The sequence below is a fragment of the Rhinopithecus roxellana genome, chromosome 18 (genome assembly GCF_007565055.1).
Source record: "Rhinopithecus roxellana isolate Shanxi Qingling chromosome 18, ASM756505v1, whole genome shotgun sequence".
NCBI classification, from domain to species: Eukaryota; Metazoa; Chordata; class Mammalia; order Primates; family Cercopithecidae; genus Rhinopithecus; species Rhinopithecus roxellana.
The window spans coordinates 12973499-12999576 of record NC_044566.1 but is presented as its reverse complement, the minus strand read 5'-3'; the positions used below and the strand labels follow the sequence as shown (position 1 = coordinate 12999576).

Below are 26078 nucleotides of genomic sequence, written 5' to 3'. Positions count from 1 at the left end.
TTGTTTTTTTTTTTTGAGATGGAGTCTCATCCTGTCACCCAGTCTGGTGTGCAGTGGCACGATCTTGGCTCACTGCAACCTCTACCTCCTGGGTTCAAGCGATTCTCCTGCCTCAGCCTCCCAAGTAGCTGGGGCAACAGGTGCGCACCACCACGCCAAGCTAATTTTTTGTATTTTTAGTAGAGACAGGGTTTCACCATATTAGCCAGGATGGTCTCGATCTCCTGACCTCATGATCTGCCTGCCTTGGCCTCCCAAAGTGCTGGGATTACAGGCGTGAGCCACCGTGCCCAGCCGTGAAAGCCTCTATTTCTCAGGAGGCTTATGCATGTTTTGGTTCATTTTTATAGTTTTCCCATGGAAGCAGGAGGGGAAAGATGAACGTGTATGAAGCTATGGAGCGGCATGGGGCCACGCCAGAGATCTGGGAACCCTTTGCAATTTCTTCTCATTAGAGCGTATTTGATTAGTGGAATAGCTGGCCTGTTTTTGTCTATCACTGGTATAAATGCTTGCTTTTTATTTCTTTCTAAACTTGAGGACATTTGCCCTGAGTTTGGGGGCAAAGATCCATAAGCGCCTATCTCTAGGGATGGGTATGGGATCATTGTTCAGCTGATATTTGGGTAACAAAAACTGTACTGAGAGATGAGTTGGAAACATTCTCATGGTGTGGAACTTTTTCCCTTTCTCATTGGCTTTCAGTCACAATCGCATGAAAACATATGACACATATGTGGGGATTGGCTGGCTGATTCCTGGAATGGATAAAGGGCTACTGGGGATGTGTGTGGGTGAGAAGCGCATCATCACCATTCCTCCTTTTCTGGCCTATGGAGAGGATGGAGATGGTAAGTCCTTCTCCTTCTTGGAGCCACTCTCTCCTATCCTTATTTTTATTGCAGTGGTTAATTCAATTATCACCACATGAAACCCACTACACCTTTCGGTCTAGACCTACACTGTCCAATATGGTAATCACTAGCTACATGTGGCTATTTATATTGAAATGGAAACAAGTTAAAATTAGCTAAAATTTAAAATTCAGTTCCTTAGTCGCACTGCTACATTTTAGGTACCTAATAGCCTCACGTTGCTGAGGGCCACCATACTGGACAGTACAAATACAGACCCAGATCATTTCCATCCCTCAGAAAGTTCTATTTGACAGTGCTAGTCTGGATTGTCTGCTGTCTGATAATTGAGTTGCAGAAATTTCCACTTACTTATGGTCATTGGCATTCATAAGTAATCTCTGCTCCTGCTGTACCTGCTATGGCCTTGGTCACCAACCTCTCTGGCTTTAACATTTGTGAAATGAGACTTGAACTAGACACTATAAAAGTTGCAGATATCAAGGTAGAAATTTAGCCATATAATATCAGAATTGCCAAATTTCCCCATTTGCACCTCTACAATGGGTTTTACCTATGACATTAACTCCACATGGACAAAAGCAAAGTGTAATGTTAGAAAACACATTAATTAGAAGCAGTGTCCTGTTTGTAGTTTTCCTGTGAAGGAAAACACATAATATTGACGGATAAATAGAATTTCTCAGGTACTCATGTTTGAATTTCAGGTGCGTTTAATCGTATTGACATGCTGACACGACATAGAGACCTGTAGGCGTTTACAAAGCAGATGGATACAGTGATGTGTTGATTAATAATGGGGATATGTTCTGAGAAAGGCATCATTAGGCAATTGCATTGTTGTGCAAATGCCATAGAGTGCACTTACACAATCCTAGGTGCTACAGCCCACTGCACACTTAGGCTGTATGGTGTAACCTGTTCTTCTAGCCTGCAAACCTGCACAGCATGTGTACTGTGTACTCATGTGTACTCACACACAGGTGAGCTACTGTAACACACTGACAAGAATTTGTGTATCTAAACATAGAAAAGGTACAGTAAAGACATGATATGATAATCTCATGGGACCACTCTCATGTATGTGGTCTATTGTTGTGTCTATATAAATGAGAACATGATGCTTCCTTTTTTTTGAGACGGAGTCTCACTCTGTCGGCCAGGCTGGAGTGCAGTGGCCGGATCTCAGATCACTGCAAGCTCCGCCTCCCGGGTTTATGCCATTCTCCTGCCTCAGCCTCCCGAGTAGCTGGGACTACAGGCGCCCACCACCTCGCCCGGCTAGTTTTTTGTATTTTTTTTAGTAGAGACGGGGTTTCACCGGGTTAGCCAGGATGGTCTCGATCTCCTGACCTCGTGATCCGCCCGTCTTGGCCTCCCAAAGTGCTGGGATTACAGGCTTGAGCCACCGTGCCCGGCCAATGATGCTTCTTCAGAAATTTACTGATAGTGATACCCAACTTACAATAGCCAATATGTTTTCGATGTTGTTTTCTGGCTCCGTGGAGCAGAGCAGGAAAAGGGAGCCTGAGGTGGTGGGGCTCAGCCTTCTCTCGTCTCTACCTCCATATATATATATGTATACACACACACACATACATACACACTCATATATATATATACTCATATACTCATATATATATATACTTTTTTATATATATACTTTTTTTTCTTTTTTTTTGAGACAGAGTCTCACTCTGTTGCCCAGGCTGGAGTGCAGTGGTACAATTTCGGCTTACTGCAACCTCTAACTCCTGGATTCAGGAGATTCTCCTGCCTCAGCCTCCTGGGTAGCTTGGACTACAGGCGTATGCCACCATGCCTGGCAAATTTTTGTATTTTTAGTAGAGACAGTGTTTCGCCATGTTGGCCAGACTGGTCTTGAACTGCTGAGGTCAAGCCATCCACCTACCTCGGCCTCCCAAAGTGCTGGGATTACAGGTGTGAACCACTGTGCCTGGCTCACTTTTATATATTTTACATGCTGGGGATCTGCAGATGGTTTCTTTTTTTTTTTTTTTTTTTTTTTTGAGACGGAGTCTCGCTCTGTCGCCCGGGCTGGAGTGCAGTGGCCGGATCTCAGCTCACTGCAAGCTCCGCCTCCCGGGTTTACGCCATTCTCCTGCCTCAGCCTCCCGAGTAGCTGGGACTACAGGCGCCCGCCATCTCGCCCGGCTAGTTTTTTGTATTTTTTAGTAGAGACGGGGTTTCACCGTGTAGACCAGGATGGTCTTGATCTCCTGACCTCGCGATCCACCCGTCTCGGCCTCCCAAAGTGCTGGGATTACAGGCTTGAGCCACCGCGCCCGGCCCAGATGGTTTCTTAAAAAGAGTATTAGGGGTGGAATTCCCTACTAAAAGAAAAATAAAGTTTAAAACAGTGCCATAAACATGTCTTAATTCTCCCCCCAACCAAGATGTAAGATATTGTTATTATTATTTTTAGAGACAGGGTCTCACTCTGTCACCCAGACTGGAGTGACGCCATCATAGCTCACTGTAACCTCAAACTCCTGGGTGATCTTCCTGCCTCAGCCTCCCAAATAGTTAGGACTACAGGTGTGTGCACCAATGCCTGGCTAGTTAAAAAAATTTTTTTAGAGACGGTGTCTCGGTACGTTACCAAGGATTACCTTGAAATCCTGGACTCAAGCGATCCTTCCACCTCAGCCTCCCAAAGTGCTGGGATTATGGGTGGGAGCCACTGTGCCTGGCAGTTACTGTTTTCTTACTGATGTTCAAATGGTCTTGTCCTTGGCCCCAAGAAGTTCATTCACATTGGCTCCTGGATCCTTCTGTCATCAGCCACATAACAAAACCAGATGTGAGCCTAATATGAGAAATATTATTTATTTACTTTAAACAAATAATAGTTTATTTAGAGTAGTTATTTTTGATTGCTTTATACTTGAATACTGTGCTCGGCTATCCAAGTGTAACTTTAAATGGTTGAACTGTATGGTATGTGAATTATATCTCTGCAAAGTTGCTATAGAAAACATTATTCATTTAGTGTACATTAATGCTAGAAAAATTGAAACCCCAGGCCGGGCGCGGTGGCTTGTGCCTGTAATCCCAGCACTTTGGGAGGCTGAGTCGGGTGGATCGCCTGAGGTTGGGAGTTCAAGAGCAGCCTGGCCAGCATGGTGAAACCCCGTCTCTACTAAAAATACAAAAATTAGCTGGACATGATGGCAGGTGCCTGTAATCCCAGCTACTCAGGAAGCTGAGGCAGGAGAATCGCTTGAACCTGGCAGGCGAAGGTTGCAGTGAGCCAAGATCGTGCCGTTACACTCCAGGATGGATAACACAGCGAGACTCCATCTCAAAAAGAAAAAAAAAAGAAAAGAAAAATTTAAACCCCATGGTTACTTTTAAGGCTTTCATTTTTCTCTTAAATGAAAAGATACAGTAAAGCACACACAGATTAATATTCTATCTCCCACGAGTGTGATTTGGGGATTGACCACACCTTGCATTCCAGGGCCTGACTCAGCAGCTGGCTTTCAGCAGATTTCATCATTCCTTGGAGGGGAAGGAGATGCAGGGTGGGCTTTGCCAAAGGCCGTGGAAGGAGCTCGGGCTTGGTGGCATCTAGTTTGCTTGTCCAGGCATACTCCTTTGCATGGTATAACAAATGGCAAGTAAAAGTGAGGGATTGGTTTGTTGATTAACTTTCTACTATCCCAAATTACTGGATTTTGAGTTATTTATTGGTTGATGTTGATCTTTGCAGGAAGAACTAGTGTCCTGTAATCTCTTCATGTGGATTTCATTTTGCAGATATTCAAAATATTCCCACTGTCAGGAACATCCAAGAGAAGCAGTACTACCCAGAAGTTAGAAGTGATTTGAGGACTATTTATTTATATTTTGGATTGTGGGTGCCATTTTTTCTCTGTTATCTCTGCTAACTTTCATGTTATTTATATCTTGCTTTGGATACACTTAAGGCGTTGAGTTTTACTTTTTGCCTCTAAAAAACTGACTGTTCGTTCCAAAGAACAAGTCTGTGTACAGTTCTCCAGAACCAGACCAGAGATTTGGAATTATCTCCTTTAGATGTCTGTGGTTTGCATTTATTCACAAACAGAAACCCACAGAGGTATGTATTTGGGTTTGCTTGTGGGTGCATGCCCACCTACATAGAGCCTTGATTTTTCAGCATGAGCCCAGAAAATATGGTCATGGGAGTTGCTTCTGTCATTAATATCAATTTTCTCATTTTGCTGAGTCAGATTTTAGATTATACCATCAGTCCATGGTTGGACACCATGGGGGCCCATTCAAGACCTGGAAGAACATTTGTTTCTTTGGCTTCAAAACTTCAAGAAGTGAATCACACCAACCCCGAGGCTGTTGAGCTGTAAAGTACTTCCTAAATCCTAGGTCCCGTTTAATCATCTTCTCCCATTCCATTCTAGGGAAAGACATTCCGGGTCAGGCATCTCTGGTGTTTGATGTTGCATTATTGGACCTCCATAACCCCAAGGACAGCATTTCCATTGAGAACAAGGTGGTACCTGAAAACTGTGAGCGGATAAGTCAAAGCGGGGACTTTCTCAGGTATCATTACAATGGCACGCTTCTGGATGGCACCCTCTTTGATTCCAGGTAAGGAAATGATTAAAGTCTTCAATTACCAGAACATTGTATTAAAGTCTGCCATTGGCTGGACCATGATTTAAATACTCTGTCAGTGCTGATTCATAGTTGGCATTTTCATCTCTAATATAGGTTTCTGTTTTCTGATACTTAGTTCTTCCCTCCCTCCCTCCTTCCCTTCCTTCCTTTCTGTCCCTTCTTTTTTTTTTTTCTTTTGAGACAGAGTCTCATTCTATTATCCAGTCTGGAGTGCGGTGTAGCTGCATGATTGTGGCTTTCTGCAACCTTGAACTCCGGGACTCAAGCAATTCTCTCATCTCAGCCTCCTTAGTAGCTAGGACTGTAGGCGTGTACCACCATGCTTGGCTAATGTTTTATTTTTTTGTAGAGATGGGCTTAAGTTTATTCATAGGCTCTTGTAACCATCTCTTTCTTGGGGGCTGTTTTAGATGGTTCTGCAGGAAGACAGGAGAGACCCTCGACTCCCACCATCCCCCTATACCGTGCTTAGCTATCCAGGTATAAACCTCATTATAGGACCCAAGATGCGGAGTGGCCAGAAGTGATGTCGAGGAGGTACAGTGGGCAGAGAATGTGCTTGATGCCAAGAGAGCTGGGCTCTAGCCCCTGTGGTGCACTAGCTGTATGACTTTGGATAACGTTTGACTACCTTGGACTTCATTTTTCCCTATTCCAGCACCTTTGTCAAGTAGATGGTTAGATTAAAGAGATAAGGTATGTGTCACAGTCCTTTACAAATTTCAGTGGCTGATCAGCTGGACGGCACTGGTTGGATGCATTCAGCTCCCTTCTGGATGCTGGGTGCCATAGAGGCTAATTACTGCCCTCTTTTGTTGTTCAAAGTTTTGTTTTGTTTATCAGGCATGGCCTGCAGTTGTAGAGATGGCTTGCGTTTGGCCTGTCTTGCTCATTCCAGTGGCATGTGTTGTTTGAAACTACTCCTTTAGCTCCCAGTAGAGCAAACAAGTAGCGACAGCAACCTCCCTGTCTCTCTGAGGTGATAGACTTCTAGTTAATGGAGTCATCCAAAACCATTACAGAAGAATTTGTATATGGCATTATTTCATTTGAATAATTCATTCTTGTTCCTAGGATCTCTTTTAAATTTGTCATTTAAATTTTTTGGAAAAGAGTAATAGTTACATAGCTCAAAACCAAAACAAAGTATGCATTATATGTTGTAAATTAGCCAGGCGTGGTGGCAGGTGCCTGCAATCCCAGCTACTCAGGATGCTGAGTCAGGAGAATGACTTGAACCCAGGAGTCCGAGGTTGCAATGAGCTGAGATCACGCCGCTGCTCTCCAGCCTGGGCAACAGAGCGAGACTCTGTCTCAAAAAAAAAAAAAAAAAAAAAGAAAAGATATGTTGTATACCTGTTCCTGTCTGCCTAACCTCCCTCTCTCCCCAGTTAACCATTTTTATTGGCTTCTATTTTTAATTTTCCCAATGTCTGGATTTTTTTTTTTTTTTTTTTTGTGACAGTCTCACTCTGTCACCCAGGTTGCAGTGCAGTGGCGCAATCTTGGCTCACTGCAACCTCCGCCACCCAGGTTCAAGTGATTCTCCTGCCTCAGCCTCCCAAGTAGCTGGGGTTACAGGCACACACCACCACGCCTGGCTAATTTTTTATTTTTAGTAGAGACGGAGTTTCACCATATTGGCCAGGCTGGTCTCGAACTTGTGGCCTCCCAAAGTGCTGGGATTACAGTCGTGAGCCACTGCACCCAGCCTAATGTGTGGATTTTTAAAAATGCAAATATAAGCAAACACAAATGTTATTTTCTCCTCTCTAAAGTATATGGCTTTCAGAATATAGTATTGCTAGGGAACAAAGTGGTGTTCTCCTTGATTTTTGTTACTCTGGGATTTTTCCATGCTAATACATAGAGAAAAATCCTCTATTTTTTACGTCTACATGGTGTCCCATTGGGTATCTTGTATTTAGATAACCATTCTCCTATTGATGAACATTTGAGTTGTTTTTATCTTCTTCTGTTACCAAAAAAAAAATCATTTAGTGCATATGTGTATTATTCTTTGTTGCATTCCAGTGTGGTTCTATTCTTTATTCCCTGGAATTATATTTCCAATTGAAAGACCATTTTTCTGTGTATACCAGATTTCTGTTCACATAATGGAACCACAGTTTTCTTAGGTTTCAAAGAGCTTTCCGTTTTAGTACAGTGGGATCTAATCCATTCTAATAGCTGCATATATTTCATTTTATAGACTTGCCTACATTTAGGTAATCAATCCTTGTTGTTTATCCTTTATGTTTCCTGTATTTTGACATTTAATTAAGGCTGCAGTAATTATTTTTGTAGGAAAATCTTAAAATATATGATTGTTTCCCTGGGATACATCTCTAGAAGAATCTCTAGGTCAAAGGTTATGTGTATTTTTTTTTTTTTTTTTGAGATGGAGTTTCACTCTTCTTGCCCAGGTTGGAGCGCAATGGTATGATCTCGGCAGACTGCAACCTCTGCCTCCTGGATTCAAGCAATTCTCGTGTCTCAGCCTCCTTAGCTGGGATTACAGGCATGAGCCACCACTCCCAGCTAATTTTGTATTTTTAGTAAAGATGGGGGTTTCATCATATTGGCCAGGCTGGTCTTGAACTCCTGACTTCAGGTGATCTGCCCGCCTTGGCCTCCCAAAGTGTTGGGATTACAGGCATTAGCCACCGTGCCCTGCTTTTTTTTTTTTTTTTTTTTTTGAGACAGAATCTTGCTCTGTTGCCCAGGCTGGAGTGCAGTGGTGCAACTTCAGCTCGCTGCAACCTCCACCTGCTGGATTCAAGTGATTCTCCTGCCTCAGCCTCCCAAGTAGCTAGGATTATAGGCTCCTGCCATCACACCCGGCTAATTTTTGTATTTTTAGTAGAGACGGGGTTTCACCATGTTGGCCAGGTTGGTCTCGAACTCCTGACCTCAAGTGACCCACCTGCCTCACCTCCCAAAGTGCTGGGATTACAGGCATGAGCCAGTGCGCCCAGCAGTTATGTGTATTTTTACACCTTTTGATACATACTACCAAGTTGCCCTCAAGTAAGGTTTTACTCAGCATCACAGTTTAAGAGTATCCCATTCCCTGCAAACTTAGTAACACTAGGTATTGTTTAAAAATAATCTTGGCTAGGCTGGGCGCGGTGGCTCACACCTGTAATCTCAGCACTTTGGGAGGCCGAGGTGGGTGGATCACCTGAGGTCAGGAGTTCGAGACCAACCTGGCCAACATGGTGAAACCCCGTCTCTACTAAAAATACAAAAATTAGCCGGGTGTGATGGCAGGTGCCTGTAATACCAGCTCCTCGGGAGGCTGAGGCAGGAGAATAGCTTGAACCCAGGAAGCGGAGGTTGCAGTGAACCGAGATCATACCACTGCAATCCAGCCTGGGGAGACTTCATCTCAAAAAAAACCAAAAAACAAAAAACAAAACAAAACAAAACAAAAACAAAAAAAGTTGGCTAATTTATGGGAGAAAAAAATGGTACCTATGGTTTTAATCTGAATTTTCAATTGCTATTGGGTTTGAAATTCCTTTGGATGTTTGTTTGAGTACCTTCTTTTGAACTATCTGTTCAGGTCCTTTGCCTATTTTTCTATTTGGGGCATTGGCGTTTGTCTATTTCTTGTTGATTTGAAGAGCTCTACATGTTAAAATTATTAATTATTTTGGCCGGGCGCGGTGGCTCAAGCCTGTAATCCCAGCACTTTGGGAGGCCGAGACGGGCGGATCACGAGGTCAGGAGATCGAGACCATCCTGGCTAACACGGTGAAACCCCGTCTCTACTAAAAACTACAAAAAACTAGCCGGGCGACGTGGCGGCGCCTGTAGTCCCAGCTACCCGGGAGGCTGAGGCAGGAGAATGGCGTGAACCCGGGAGGCGGAGCTTGCAGTGAGCTGAGATCCGGCCACAGCACTCCAGCCTGGGCGACAGAGCGAGACTCCGTCTCAAAAAAAAAAAAAAAAAAAAAAAAATTAATTATTTTATGGTTGCATATTATTAAAAACATTTTCCTCAATTTATTTGCATGTTAATTTTGGTTGTTTTGATTTTTGACCCATTTAACTGTAAACCTTTCATGTTGTTAAATACATTAGACTTCCTCATTATGGTTCCTGTCTTTGGTGACTTGTTACAAAGTCTGTCCTCTTCCTAGAGTATATAAATGTTTGCCTATATTTTCCTCAAGCCTTTTATTGGTTGCTTTTTTTTTTATTCTTTAAGATATTCTTTATTATAATTTTTATTTTCAAAGGTAATATATTCTTTTTTTTGAGACAGAGTCTCGCTCTGTTGCCCAGGCTGGAGTGCAGTGATGTGATTGCAGCCCACTGCAACCTCCACCTCCTGGGTTCAAGCAATTCTCTTCTGCCTCAGCCTCCTGAGTAGCTTGGACTACAGGTGTGCACCACGATGCCTGGCTAATTTTTTTTTATTTTTAGTAGAGATGAGGTTTCACCATGTTGGCCTGACTGGTATCAAACTCCTGGCCTCAAGTGATCCACTCGCCTGGGCCACTCAAAGTGCTGGGATTACAGGCATGAGCCACCGCACGGGGCAGAGGTAATGTGTCCTAATTGCATAATGGAAACAATGCAAAAATGTATAGCAAAAAATGTAAATTTCTTATCAGCCCCTTCCATTCTCACTAGCATGAGATAACCACTGTTAACAACGTTCCGCAGTTCCTCTCTATGCTCATAAATGCTTTCATATTTAAGTCTTTAATCCATCTGGAATTTATTGTGGTATCACTGTGACAGGAAGGATTTCTTTATTTTTTTCCAGGTGGTTAGCTAGTTTTTCCAACATCCTTCATGCATGACTCTGTCATTTCCTTACTGCTCTAAAATGTGATTTTTGTTATGAACTAAATTCTTATATGTACTTTTGAGTCTTTGTGTAGAATTTTTATCCTTTACCTTCTATCTATTCCTAGGCCAGCATCACACCTTTAGCTGTGATTAACTAGTGTTAGCTTTTTAATTTGTATAGTAGAGGGCATTCTTTTTCTTTTTTAAAAAATAACTTTTTTTTCTACTAAGCGATACATTGAAGTGACTTAAAATCTTGGAAGTACAGAAAGGTATACAGTGACAAATTTCCCTACTATCCTTGTCCAACCTTCCCTCTTCATAGGGATCCAGTGTTATTAATTTCTTTTTCAGGCACATGCCACCAGGCCTGGCCAATGTTTTTAGTATTTTTAGTAGAGGTGGGGTTTCACCATGTTGGGCCAGGCTGGTCATGAACTCCTGACCTCAAGTGATCCACCTGCCTCAGCCTCCCAAAGTGCTGGGATTACAGGTGTGACCCACTGTCCCCGGCCCAGTGTTATTAATTTCATAGGTCTTGCATACATATATAATGAAGTACATATATGTATATATTTCCCTTTTTAAATTTTTTATAAAAATGATAGCTTGCTATATACTGCACCTTAAAAACAGCATTCTTAATTATTTCTTTTTTCAGATGAATTTTAGCATTACTTTACTGAGCTTCCCACCACCACCAGATACACACCCCTGGGATTTTTGATTGGAATTGCTTTAAAATTTGTAAGTTACTTTGGGCCAGCCATGGTGGCTCAGGCCAGGCACGATGGCTCACACCTGTAATCCTAGCACTTTGGGAGGCCGAGGTAGGTGGATCACTTGTGGACAGGAGTTCAAGACAAGCCTCGCCAACATGGTGAAACCCCATCTCTACTGAAAATACAAAAATTAGCTGAGTGTGGTGCTGCATGCCTGTAATCCCAACTACTTGGGAGGCTGAGGCAGGAGAATCACTTGAACTCGGGAGATGAAGGTTGCAGTGAGCTGAGATCTCGCCATTGCATTCCAGCCTCAGTGACAGAGTGAGACCGTGTCTCAAAAAAAGAAAAGGAAAAAGAACTTATAAGTTAGTTTAGGGGAGGACTGATGACTTTGCTTTTCCACTGGGGAACAGGATGGTTTTCCATTTACTTGTCTTTAACTTTTAAAGTTATTCAGCATTCACTACAATCAAGCCCACTCGGCCACTCCATCTCTCCTTCGGAGGCTCTTTCCTGCCTCTCGGCTTGGCCCTTAATGCCAGCCCAGTGCTTGTCCCTTAGGCAGATCCCACAGCCTTCGGTGTCTGCTGTCTCCCCTCTACCATGGAATATTTGTGACTATTCCAGTGGGCAGGGCAGCAGTCCCCGCTGTGGGTACCTGCCGTCTCTCTCACCACTTGGAGTCCCTTCATCGGGAGCCCACCACGTAGGTATCCTCCTCTTCCCTGAATGCCTGGCAGTGACTGCACGTTGCTGGTGATCCCCAGGGTCCTGCAGGTGGGAACCTGGGGAGGGTGAGCCCTGCTCTGGCTGGAGGATGCTGGGAGCCGGCACGGTCCTCCTCTTCCCTGCTGTGTTCCCCTCTAGGCCTTCCTGGCCAGTGCACCAGGAGGAGGCTTGGAGCTGCTCAGCATGAGGTGCTGTCCTTAGTGGGTGGGAAGAGGGACTCACAGCCTCCTCTAAGAATTTATGTGGACAATCTCCTGCTTCCTGGGTGAGGAGGGACATCTGTTGTGGTTCTTTCTTCATGCCCCATGACTTTGTGGTCTCTGAGGGGTATTGAGAAGGGAAAACCTCCACAGCTCTGCCTGTGTATTGACCCGGCCCCACTCAGCAGTCTGGTCTCTCTTCTCCAGGACGTCATGCGCTGGCTGTGGGGTGAGGGAATGACAGGACCGACTGGCTCTTTCAGGATGGGCTTTCTGCCTCATCGGCACTAGGTGGTGTGGGGAAGGGGTGCAGGTCACGTGGTCCAGTTTGATAGTGGACTTGGCATATGAAGTTTTATTATTTTATTCTGGAATAATTATGCTGTGGGGAATTGATTCCTCTTTTTACCAAACTCATGGTAATAGACTCACTTGGCAGTTTACACACAGGCTGGATCTCTCCCTGAGTGGACTTGGGGCTCCGGCCAGGAGCACTTGGGAAACCCAGGTATTCACCAGGGTGGCGTGGTGAGCAGAGGTGATACTGGGGGCCTTTTGTTGGGCTGTGGTAGAGACTGCGGAATTCATTGCTCTCAGTGTGTATGCTGCTTTCCTGGAGATCAGAATCTTCATGTCAGGCTGGGTGCTGTGGCTCAGCACTTTGGGAGGCTAGGGCAGGCAGATCGCTGGAGCCCAGGAGTTCGAGACCAACCTGGGCAATGTGGTGAAACCCTGTCTCTACTAAAAATACAAAAATGAGCCAGGCACGGTATTGCACGCTATAGCCCCAGCCACTTGAGGGGCTGAGGTGGGAGGATGAGTTGAGTCCAGGAGGTTGAGGCTGCAGTGAGCTGAGACCAGACCACTTCACTCCAGCCTGGGAGACAGAGCAAGATCCTGTCTCAAAAAAAAAAAAAAAAAAGTAATTAAAAAATAAAAACAGAATATTCACATCCCACATGTGCAGATATCTTCTCTTTAGATATTGGAGACATTGTCCTTGTGACACATTTGTAGTTTCTGATAAGGGCTCCGTTCGATTCTGTTTTCTGTTTTGTTTTTTGTTTTCAAGACAGGGTCCCACTCTGTCACCCAGGCTGGAGTGCAGTGTTGTGATCTTGGCTCACTGCAACCTCAACCTCTCCGGCTCAGGCAGTCCTCTGACTTCAGCCTCCTGAGTAGCTGGGACTATTGGTGTGTGCCACCACACCCAGCTAATTTTTGTAATTTTGTAGTAACAGAGTTTTGCCATGTTGCCCAGGCTGGTTGAGAGCTTGATTGTTTTCATTAACTTGACATGGTTATCAAGTATACAGGCTGGGCATGGTGGCTCATGCCTGTCAACCCAGCACTTTGGGAGGCCGAGGCAGGAGGATCACTTGATCCAGGAGCTCAGGACCAGCCTGAGCGACATAGTGGGACTCTGTCTCTACAAAAAAATATATATATATATTTTATTAGCTAGGCATAGTAGCACGTGCTTCTGGTCCCAGCTACTTGGGAGGCTGAGGTGGGAGGATTGCTTGAGCCTGGGAGATTGAGGCTGCAGTGAGCTGTCTGTGATGGTGCCACACTGCACACTAGCCTGGGTGACAGAGTGAGACCTTGACTCAGAAAAAGAAAGCATACTGTTCAATTTACATTAGCTCCATTTCTGTGTGGTGCTTCTCAACCCACACTGCATTCATAACCTGACTAAACCAGAGGGCCACACAGCATGTCTCTGCAGGTGGCTGTTCACATGCTGTGTGGGGGTTCCTATTTACCCTTCCAGGGGAGCATGTTTCTTGGCTGTGTCCTCAGATGCTATGGTTTACGCTGTTCTGGAGTCTGGAGGCCTCTGTGTGCTTTTGCATCTCTGTCCCAACTAATTTGCACAACTGCTGTGGAGGCCCTTATGAATGACCTCTTTCTTTCCTTTCTTCTTTTCTAGCTACTCTCGGAACCGCACGTTTGACACGTACATTGGGCAGGGCTACGTGATTCCTGGGATGGATGAAGGTCTACTTGGTGTTTGCATTGGAGAGAAGCGAAGGATTGTGGTCCCTCCTCACCTGGGGTATGGAGAGGAAGGAAGAGGTGAGCATCAGCATCACCCGCCTTCCTCACTAGCTGTGGCTGCTTCCACATTGCTTGGAACAGGGCTTCTTTTTCTTTTTCTTCTTTTTTTTTTTGAGATGGGGTCTCCCTCTGTTGCCCAGACTGGAAAGTGTAGTGTGTGATCATTGCATACTATGGCCTGGAACTCTTGGCCTCAAGTGATCCTCTTGCCTCAGCCTTCGGAGTAGCTGGCACTACAGGCATGCACCACCACACCCTGTACACAGCTTCTTGAGAGCCAAAATATTGAAGCTAAAGTCCAGCCCAAGACTGGAATGCCCAAATAGATTTAGTTTCTAGAGTTGTCCTGTTCTTTCTCCTTGTTTCTCTGCCCATTTTCCTTTACCTTTTGAAAATGTTAAATCCTACACCAAAGTTGAAAGCACTTTATAGTGAATTCCACTTTGTTTTGCCAGTTGTTAACATTTTGCTATATTTGATCTTTTTATATTTATGTATTTATTTTGGGCTGAACCATTTGAAAGTAAGTGCAAAAGCCCCTCTTTGGTTTTTCTTTTATATGTTATAAAATTCACCCATTTAAGTATACAATTTAATGACTTTTAGAAAATTTAGTGGGTTATGCAACTATCATTATAATCCTGTTTTAGAACATTTTTGTCACCCTCATACCTCACTTCTTTTTAAAAGTTACACAAATCATACATGTTGACTTTAGAAAAAGAAAATACAGGTAAGCAAAGAAATCCTGCCACCCAGAAATAAATATTTTTTTCCTTTGTTTTTCTTTTTTACTTTTTTTTTTTTTTTGAGATAGAGTCTCATTCTGTCACCCAGGCTGGAGTACAGTGGCACGATCTCGGCTCATTGCAACCTCTGCTTCCTGGGTTCAGGTGAGTCTCGTGACTTAGCCTCCCAAGTAGCTGGGACTACAGGCATGTGCCACCACACCTGGCTAATTTTTTAAAAAATTTTCAGTAGAAATGGTGTTTCACTATGTTCGCCAGGCTAGTCTCAAACTCCTGGCCTCAAGTGATCTGCCTGCCTTGGCTTCCCAAAGTGCTGGGATTATAGATATGAGCGTCATGCCCTGCCAGAAATAAATATTGTTAATCTTAATCTAGTAGGCAGAATATTCAGCCCCTCAAAGTGTCTATGTTCTAATCCCCAGAACCTGTGAGTATGTTACCTTACTTTATTTATTTATTTTGTTTTGAGACAAAGTCTTGTTCTGTTGCCCAGGCTGGAGTGCAGTGGTAAGGTAAGATCCTAACTCACTGCAGCCTTCAGCTTTTGTGTTAAAGTGATCCTCCTGCATCCGCCTTCTGAGTAGCTAGGACTACCTGTGTGTGCTACCATGCACAGCTAATTCAAAAACAATTTTTTTTTTTGTAAAGACAGACATGGTCTCACTATGTTTCCCAAGCTTGTCTGGAACTCCTGAGCTCAAGCAATCCTCCCACCTTGGCGTTCCGAAGTGTGGGATGACAGGTGTGAGCCACCATGCCTAGCCTCCTGTTACCATATTAAAAGGGACTTTACAGATTTGATTAAGGATCTTGAGATGGGAATAGTATCCTGGATTATCCAGGTGGCCTCACAATACTTGCAACAGTCCTTGTAAAAGGGAGGCAGGCGGTCAGACCAGGGAAAAAGTGCTAAACTGCTGACTTAGAAGATACAGAAGGAGGACCCTGTCAGGGAATGAAGGTGGCCCTGAGAGACTGGAAAAGGTAGGAAATACATTCTCCCCAGCAGCCTCCAAAAGGAACAAATCCCTAACAATACCTTGAATTTATGCTTCTGCCTTCCAGAATTAAGGGAATCCATTTGTGTTGTTTTAAGCCAACAAGTTTGTGGTAATTTGCTGCAGCCACAGTAGGAAACAAATGCAGCCATGAAGTGAACATCCTTCTATACCTTTGAGTGTATGTATAGATTAAAAAAAAAAATGCCCACCTACACTAATCAATACGGACAAACATGGGATTGTCTATGTGTATTACTTTGTGATTTCTCTCTTCACCCAATTTGTGGTGAACAACATAGTGTTGTGAACAACTTTCTATGCTATGTATTTTAATGGCTGCTCCTTCGCTTAGAAATAGTTGATGGAGTATTTATTTTGTTTTCGTATTCTTTTGCTGATGGAGGCTGGCCTTGTTGGCTGTACATTTATTTTGTTAGTTCTGTTCTGTTTTTTGTTGATACATCATATGGATCTTGAGAGTTTTCCCCGTAGTGTTCATCCCAGAGGATCCAAGAAATGTCAAGTTGGTTGGAAAGTAGGTTGTACCATGGAGAAATATTTTTTTCTCCCTGACTTAAATTTCTGATTGATTAAACCACAGCAGATCACAGCTTAAGATCCATTCGACAGGCCTTTCTTCACACGTCCTGCTTGTCTAGTGTCTTGATGCTCTATTGCTTTTTACTGTGTAGATTTCTACTTCTAGTCAAATATAAACAGAAACAGATAAATACTTTCTGAGTGTTCTTGTTTCATTATGGCCTGAGGGCTAATCTTTCCTTTCTTTAAAAAGAATGCATTGATGGAAAACATTTGCTTAAATTACTTTTTTTCCTCTTGGCTTTCTATCAAGTATGAGACAGAGCTCTGCAAAGAATTATATAAGGCTCTGGGAAGCAGCCGAAGGCTCATAAATTTTCTGCGCAATGAGACTGCTTCATCCTGAATCACATTGCTGTGGGAGGAGGCACCCTGAGTGACCCTGAGGTATAAACTCCAAGTGCTCTTGAGTGGGGTCTGCCTCTGTCCTCTCTTGATCAGCACCCTTGGCCTCTTTGTGGGGGTTACATAGGAACCCCTGCTGATCCCTGAGGGGCTGAGCCGAGAGGGGTCAGGATGACTTCTTCACTACATACCACGGGGCCAGGCACATTGTGAATGTTTGGCAAATATTTGTGGAAGGAATGAATTGTGGGCTGTCCCTGTGCTCTCAGCGTTTATCAGCATTTCATTCTGTCACAGCCATTTTCCCCTGCAAGATTGGTGGAGGAGAAAGGGTAGGCCTCCTGGGAGAGGTTCTGGATCTTTCTGCCATCTGCTTTGTTCCCTGGGTCAGCCCTGAAATTAGGGCATTTGGATGGGTTTGCAGCCTCAAAGTGGGGAATGGATTCTGCCTGCGAGGTTGTGTAAGCTTCACTTCATCGATAGCTTGCTGTTACTCAACTTCCAGATTACCTTTTGAACACCCTTTTAGGAAAGAGAGGAAAGTTAATAAATGACATTTTTACCCAAAGTGTGTCTGGGACTTCTTGCACATGAACTCATTCAAACCTGGAAACAAGTCTTCTGAGGCATCATTACCCTCATTGTTTAGAAAGATAATGAGGCCCAGAGAGTTCTACCCATGTGTCCAAGGCCACAATAGCTAATCCATGATGGAGCTGGAATTGGACCCAGGGCTGTCTGACCCATGTGTGTCCTAGACAGACAGAAAGAATGCGTCCCCATTAGGTAGTGACTTGTTGATACCTACATGTGGAGAACCGAGACCTCAAACCAGAAGTCCCAGAGCTCTCAGAGGAAGCACACCCACTCAGAGGAAACCCACCTTCCTCAGAGGAAACCCACTCCCCTCAGAAGAAACCCACCCCCGCAGAGGAAACCCACCCCCTCAGAGGAAACCCACCCCCCCACAGAAACCCACCCCCCTCAGAGGAAACCCACCCCCCTCAGAGGGAGCTACAGAGTTTCTTGGGTGCGCTGTTGGCTGCTTTAAGTTTTTGTCATCTGTGTCTCTTCTGAGGGAGGCATCCTCATGGTGAGAACAGAATGATGACTTCTGCACTGGTTAAGGGTTTATACAGAGAGGAGGCTGGTGTTGGGGCCACGTTGGACTATTACTGCCTTTTTGCTGGTCAGCGCTCATTTCTATACTTAATCTACAAATAGCTTTGTGGAAGTCAGACCAAGATAGAGGAATAGAGGTTCGAGGCCTTGGTGCTGCCTGGGGTAGGTGGGGTCTATGGTTCAAAGTTCTGATCTTCGTTTTTGCAGGCCAAGAAACTCCATCTATCCATCCATCAAAGATTTATTGAGTTTCTTCATGACCAGGCCCTGCTCACGGTGTTAGGGATTCTGCAGAGAGAAACACAAACAAAACTTCCTACGCACACAGAGAGTGTTTCCTTGTTGACACCCTCAATAATGTGTGTGCCTCAGAGGTTATCAGGCACCTGGTAGACTGACTCACGTTCACTTCCTAGCAGCTGACATACCCACCTGAAGCTACATGGTTTCTTGATTGGGTGTGTATCGACCTCTACACTGGTTGGAATTCTTGTGCCTGGAATCCTCGGGGCCTGAGAGACTGAGTTCATTTGACTGCTGACATCAGATCCCAGGGATGTGGGTGGTTCCAGATGCATTCCTTTTTGCCCTGCAAAAGGAGAAGGCCCTGCACCTGAATGCATCTTGGAGGGGAGATTATATTTGAATTGACAAAATTTGGTGACTGCTTAGCTCAGTGTTAGAAGTTTTTAAAATCTGTGGTAAAATATACTTAACATCTTTACCATTTTAAGTGTACAGTTTAGTGGCCTCAAATATATTCACAATGTTGTATAACCATTACTACCATCTACACTCAAAACTCTTTTATCATCCCCAACATAAACCCATTACACAATAACTCCCGATTCCTCCCTCCCCCCAACCTCTGACAACCACCTTTCTTTCTGTCTCTACCAATTTGCCTATTCTAAGTGCCTCATTTAAGTGGAATCATATAATATTTCTCTTTCTATGTCTGTCTTATTTTACTTAGCATACTGTTTTCAAGGTCTGTTTATATTTTAGCATTTATCAAAATTTCAAGCTGGGCGCAGTGGCTCATGCCTGTAATCCCAGCACTTTGGGAGGCTGAAGCAGGTGGATCACCTGAGGTCAGGAGTTCAAGATCAGCCTGGCCAACATGGTCAAACCCTGTCTCTACTAAAAACACAAAAATTTTGTGGTGTGGTGGTACGTCTGTAATATCAGCTGAGGCAGGGGAATTGCTTGAATCCGGGGGACAGAGGTTGCAGTGAGCTGAGATCACACCACTGCTCTCCAGCCTGGATGACAGAGCAAGACTCCATCTCAAAAAAAAAAAAAAAAAAAAAAAATTAATTCCTGTTTTCTGGCTAATAAATTTCATTCCTTTTTATTGCTGAATGAATATTCCATTGGATGTATATGCTACATTTTGTTGATCAGTTCCTCTGGTGGTGAACACTTGGGCTGTTTCTACTTTTTGTCTATTGTGAATAATGCTTAATGCTTCTGTGAATATGAGTGTACAAATATCTGTTTGCATCTCTAGTTTCAATTCCTTTGTGTATATACCCAAGAGAGATATTTTTATTTGATGTTTTATTGAAATATAATTCACATACTATAAAAGTAATCATGTTAAAGTTTACAATTTAGTTGTTTTTAGTATATTAACCAGGTAACAACTATTACCTCTACCTAATTCCAGCACATTTTCATCACTCCAAAAACTAACCCATAACCATTAGCGGTCACTCTCCATACCCTCTTCCCATCCACCCCCTCCCCCAGTGCTGGCAAAGAAGCCAGCCTTTTGTGTCTGGCTTCTTTCACTTAGCATAATGTTTTTGGGTTCATTCCCAGGTGATTTTAATGGGTTGCCAAGGTTGAGAAACCATAGATCTGCCTCTGCAGACACCCACCCCGTCCACGTGTGTTAGCTTCCCACACAGAGCCGTCCGTGGCCCTGGCTCTGAGCAGCCTTCTGGCCAATGGCAGTCTGTATTTCCTGGTTCCTGTGGGAAGGAACCTGCACCCCACTCCACCCACACCAGCAGCCCCTGTTATGAGTGAGTAGCAGGCACCTGTGTTCTGCTATAAAGCACACGCTTCTCAAATTATTACCTTTACCTTTGGCCAGCCCCAAAATTTGTACCTCAGTTTTCTCAGGATTTTAATGAGAATTAAACAATACATGTTTAATTTAGAAGAGTGCTTGGTACTCAATAAACGCCTATTAAATATGAGCGTGAGTGTGTTTCTGTTAGAGAGAGAGATAGGAGAGAGACCAATCAAGAAAGAGACACAGAAAAGTGCGTGTGGGGATGGGAGGTGAGGAGGGGCTGTTGGTGTTTGTATATCTCTATCTGAATTTTGTCATTAGCTGTGTTATTCTCTTGAATAAGTAATATCATGTCTGAGTTTTTCTTTCCTTTCTTTCTTTCTTTTTTGAGGACACAGTCTCACTCTGTTGTCCAGGCTAGAGTACAGTGGTGCAATCCTAGCTCACTGTAGCCTTGACCTCCTGGCCTCAAGCAATTCTCCTGCCTCAGTCTCCCGAGTATCTGGGACTACAAGTGCTCACCACCACGCCCAGCTAATTTTTTTGTAGAGACATTTGGCTGTGTTGCCCAGGCTGGTCTTGAACCACTGGCCTCAAGTGATCCTCCCACCTCGGCCTCCCAGAGTTGAGATTACAGGCATGAGCCACCACCATACCTAACCTGAGTTGGTTTTCTTATATGTAAAATGCTGATGATAATAAAATATGTCCTTCACTCTAGGTAACATGATTTAAAAATATTTTACATTTAAACTTCTCTGAAATGATTTGGGCTGGGGGGCGTATTACAACTGATGCATATGTTTAACTGTCCCCCATGCTCCTGGAAAGCTGTCGTTACATTCCTGGTGTTATGGCCATGCCTACCCCGTAAGGTTGCTGCAGGGACTTAAAGGGAAAATGTAGGTGAAAAATACTTTGGCAAACTGTAAAACATTATTCAGATGTGAGCTACTGTCTTCAAAAGTGGAAATTATGGAAAAGTTAATTAATAATTTAGTATAGACCAAATAGGATGTATTCTAAAAGCACCTGTGACTGTTAGGTGTACGATCATGAGGGAGAGGTGTCTTTCTTTACGAAGTTTATGTTATGCTTTTCTTTCTTTTCTTTTTTTTTTTTTTTTTGAGACGGAGTCTCACTCTGTCGCCCAGGCTGGAGTGCAGTGGCCAGTTCTCAGCTCACTGCAAGCTCCGCCTCCCGGGTTCACGCCATTCTCCTGCCTCAGCCTCCTGAGTAGCTGGGACTACAGGCGCCCATCACCTCGCCCGGCTAGTTTTTTGTATTTTTAGTAGAGACGGGGTTTCACCGTGTTAGCCAGGATGGTCTCGATCTCCTGACCTCGTGATCCGCCCGTCTCGGCCTCCCTAAGTGCTGGGATTACAGGCTTGAGCCACCGCGCCCGGCCGTTATGCTTTTCTTGAGCAGTGGTCGGACATTGGAGTGATTTCACTCTGCGGCTGATTTCCTCACCCCACTTCTTACTTCCGGTGGGCGAGGGGCAAGTGTTAATTTGGCTGGGTTTGAGTTTCCTCATTTGTGATCAACTTAGCTACTTGTCTTTCAGGCTGAACGATGCCATGGGGCAATATTCCATAGTCTTGAATTTTAGTCCAAACTGCTCGTTATGGGCTGTGGGACCCAGGGCAAATCTGTGCCTCCATTTATCGACCTGTAAAATGAGGATGAGGTTACATCTAATGGCCCTTTCAGCATCAGTCTTGGAGTCCTCCTAGGGTTTCGTATCTGGGTGCCCGTTTTCTTCACTTGGAGGGCCTTGAGGACATACCTGGTGATACTGGGGAGACCTGTGTGCTGCAGCCTGCAGGGGGCATTCATTAATTCCCCATGTCTGTCTTTTAGGGAATATCCCCGGCTCGGCTGTGCTGGTGTTTGACATCCATGTGATCGATTTCCACAACCCTTCGGACTCCATCAGCATCACCTCCCACTACAAACCCCCCGACTGCTCAGTGCTGAGTAAGAAGGGAGATTACCTCAAATATCACTACAATGCCTCGCTTCTGGATGGGACCCTGCTGGACTCCACGTAAGGGCAACCAGAATGGCGTGGGAGTGAGCCTGGAGGGTGACAGTCGCATGCTCCCACTATCCTCCTCTCTTGGGTAGATGCTGGTTGAGAGCTTTTATCTCCATGCCGTCCCACGGCATAGCTCACGCCTGCATCACTGCTCGGGTGCATCATGTGAAGTTTCCGATTCATGGTCTTTCCCTGCTCCAGGTCATTTTTCACCCCATGAAATTGTCTTTCTGACAAGCAGATCCGATCATATAACTGCTGTCTTTCTTTCTTTCCTTCCTTCCTTCCTTCGTTCCTTCCTTCCTTCCTTCCTTCCTTCATTCCTTCCTTCCTCCCTCCCTCCCTCTCTCCCTCCCTCCCTCCCTCTTGTCTTTTCTTTCTTTCTTGTCTTTTCTCTTTCTTTCTTTTCTTTTTTCTTTCTTTCTTTCTTTCTTTCTTTCTTTCTTTCTTTTTCTTTCTTTCTTTCTTTCTTTCTTTCTTTCTTTCTTTCTTTCTTTCTTTCTTTCTTTCTCTCTCTCTCTCTCTCTCTCTTTCTTTCTTTCTTTCTCTTTCTCTCTCTCTTTCTTTTTTTTCTTTTTTCTTCTCTCCTCTTTTCTTTTTTCTTTTTGAGACAGAGTCTCACTGTCTCACCCAGGCTGGAGTGCAGTGGCACTATCTCAGCTCACTGCATCCTCTGCCTTCCAGGTTCAAGTGATCCTCCCGCCTCACCCTCCCAAGTAGCTGGGATTACAGACATGCACCACCATACCTGCCTAATTTTTGTATTTTTAGTAGAGATGGGGTTTCACTGTGTTGGCTAAGCTGGTCTTGAACTCCTGGCCTCAAGTGATCCACCCTCCCCAGCCTCCCAAAGTGCTAGGATTACAGGCATGAGCCACCACGCCTAACTCCCTCCCTCCCTCCCTTCCTCCCTGCCTCCCTCCCTTCCTTCCTTTTCTTTCTCTCTTTTCTTTCCCTCGCTTTCTTTCTTCCTTTCTTTTCTTTCTTCCCGTCTCCTTCCCTTCCTTCCTTCCTTCTGTCCTTCCTTCCTTTCTTTCCTTCTTTCCTTCCTTCCTTCCTTCCTTCCTTCCTTCCTTCCTTCCTTCCTTCCTTCCTTCCTTCCTTCCTTCCTTCTGTCCTTCCTTCCTTTCTTTCCTTCTTTCCTTCCTTCCTTCCTTCCTTCCTCCCTCCCTCCCTCCCTCCCTCCCTCCCTCCCTTTCTCTCTTTCTCTCTTTCTTTCTTTCCTTTTCTTTTCTTTTTTTTTTTTTGGGTGGGGGGATGGTGTCCCACTCTGTCACCCAAGCTAGAATACAGTGGCGTGATCTCGACTCACTGCAACCTCCGCCTCCTGGGTTCAAACAATTCTCATGCCTCAGCCTGCCGAGTAGCTGGGACTACAGGTGCGCACCATCACACCCAGCTAATTTTTTATATTTTTAGTAGAGATGGGGTTTTACCATGTTGGCCAGGCTGGTCTCGAACTCCTGACCTCAGGTGATCCGCCCACCTCGGCCTCCCAAATTGCTGGGATTACAGGTGTGAGCCACTGTGCCCAGCCTCCTCTCTCCTCTCCTCTCCTCTTTTCTTCTCTTCTCTTTTCTCTTTCTTTTCTTTCTTGCAGGGTCTCACTCTGTCACCCAGGGTGGAATGAGGGAAGTGACCATAGCTCACTGCAGCCTCGACCTCCTGGACTCAAGCAGTCCTCTCACTTCAGCCTCCCAAGTAGATGAGACCACAGGCATGTGCCACCACACCTGGCTAATTTTTATGTTTTGAGACAGGGTCTTGCTCTGTTGCCCAGGCTGGAGTGCAGTGGCATGATCATAGCTCATTGCAACGTCTATCTCCTGGGGTCAAGCGATCTTCATGCTTCAGCCTTCCAAGTAGCTGGGATTACAGGCACGCACCACTATACTTGGCTAATTTTGTTTAATTTTTAGCAGAGAGGAGGTTTTACCATGTTGCCCTGGCTGGTCTCAAACTCCTGGGTTCAGGTGATCCTCCTGCCTCAGTCTCCCAAAGTGGTAGGATTACAGGTGTGAGTCACTGCATCTGGCCCAGGTTAATTTTTAAATTTTTTTTTAGAGATGGGGGGGTGGTTCTCACTATGTTTCCGAGGGTGGTCTCGAACTCCTGACCTCAAATGATACTCCCATCTTGGCCTCCCAAAGTGCTGGAGTTACAGGTTTGAGCTATCATGCCCAGCTGAACTGCTTTCTTTAAAAATTGACTCACAGAGGCTGGGCGCGGTGGCTCATGCCTGTAATCCTAGCACTTTGGCAGGCCGAGGTGGGCGGATCATGAGGTCAAGAGATCAAGACCATCCTGGCCAACTTAGTGAAATCCCGTCTCTACTAAATATATAAAAATTAGCTGGGCATGGTGGCGGGCACCTGTAATTCCAGCTACTCAGGAGGCTGAGGCAGGAGAATTGCTTGAACCTCGGAAGGCGGAGGTTGCAGTGAGCCGAGATCGTGTCACTGCACTCCAGCCTGGCGACAGAGCAAGACTCCATCTCAAAAAAAAAAAAAAAAAGAAAAAAAAAGAAAAAGAAATTGATGCACAGATAAAGGCTGGACTCCGGAGTCTGGCACATAAGGCTCTCTGTCGGCTCCGTTCTGCCTCACCAGTCTCTTCCGCTAGGGCCCATCTTCCACCTTCCAGGGCTGCCATGTGCAGTAGTGCAGGTTGTTGCTGTTCTTCCTTTTTCTGGCCAACTTCTGCCCTGGCTTAAATGTTACATTTTTTTCTCAAAATCTTTCCTTCATTCCTAGAAGGATCAACTGCTTCTGCTTCTGTAGTCTCGTAACACTTCATGCATTACCTGTCTTTTAGTTTTGTTTCTACCTCTGTTGCTGTAAATACCTTAGGGACACCCAATGTATTTATTTACATTTTTATGCTCTACACCTTGGCCAGAGCATAGAACCAAAGCAGCATTGTATAAATGTTCATTGATTGAGATAAATCTGAGAATATGTTAAATAGGAACCAACAGCATAAACTAATATCAGGCGTGTAGAAGGAGCTTTGTGAACCTGAATCTTCAGATGTATCTGTAAGTTAATATTATATTCTCTTCTTTGGGAAAGAAACATTTTCAGCATTAAAAAATTTTTTTTTAGAGACGGGGCTCTGTGAGCAGTGGCGAAATCAGGGCTTGCTTTAACCTTAAGCTCCTGGACTCAAGAGATTCTCTCGCCTCAGCTGTCCAAAGATTTGGGATTACAGGTGTGAGCCACCAAGCCCGACTAATTTCAGCAGTTTTTATATATCCATTTTTGTACTGAGCCTGACTTAGTTTCCTAAGTTTGGTCTTTGGGAGAAAAAAGCTTTGCATAAGCAGGTACGTGCTACTGCATTGATTCTGGATGTGCGGGGTCCTCTCTTCCTTCCACCTGTCCCTCTGCCTTCTAGCTTTGGGCGACTCTGTGGCTGTGGAGTTTGACCAGCCTGGCCAACATGGTGAAACCCTGTATTAAAAATACAAAAATTAGCTGGGCATGGTGGCACGTACCTGTAATCCCAGCTACTCAAGAGGCGGCAGGAGAATCGCTTGAATCTGGGAGGCAGAGGTTGTAGTGAGCCGAGATTACGCCGCTGCACTCCAGCCTGAGCGACAGAGTGAGATTCTGTCTCCGAAAGGAAAGAAAAAGAAAAGACCCTATGGATGGATATACTGAGAGTTCTCCCTCTGGGACTACGGGATCCTGTATGCGAATGCATTTAATGTATTTCATCAACTCGAAAGAGTGTGATGGAAACATTTCATGTATCTCTGACCAAGTAAAAACGCTGACAGATGACATACTGTCAGTCATAAAATGTATCCTAATTATAGAGAGGTTAAACTGTGAAAAAATATGCATTTTAGAATCAGTGAAATATGTGCATAGCTTCCAGGGCCCAGATTTACAGGGACCTGGCTTACAACAGACCTTGCAAAGACGCGGTGGCTCAAGCCTGTAATCCCAGCACTTTGGGAGGCCGAGACGGGCGGATCACGAGGTCAGGAGATCCAGACCATCCAGGCTAACACGGTGAAACCCCGTCTCTACTAAAAAATAGAAAAAACTAGCCGGGCGAGGTGGCGGGCGCCTGTAGTCCCAGCTACCCGGGAGGCTGAGGCAGGAGAATGGCGTGAACCCGGGAGGCGGAGCTTGCAGTGAGCTGAG

General features: G+C 44.7%; 1 protein-coding gene across 1 annotated transcript in view; it reads left to right on the top strand.

The window, feature by feature from the left end:
• FKBP9 (FKBP prolyl isomerase 9) overlaps positions 1 to 26078 on the top strand; it is a 53852-nt gene that overhangs the window by 18582 nt on the left and 9192 nt on the right. Inside the window, exons 4-7 of the mRNA XM_010383453.2 lie at positions 706 to 851; positions 5300 to 5489; positions 13913 to 14058; positions 21747 to 21933. Of these exons, the coding sequence (XP_010381755.1) occupies positions 706 to 851; positions 5300 to 5489; positions 13913 to 14058; positions 21747 to 21933 (669 nt within the window). The remainder of the gene's footprint in view (positions 1 to 705; positions 852 to 5299; positions 5490 to 13912; positions 14059 to 21746; positions 21934 to 26078) is intronic.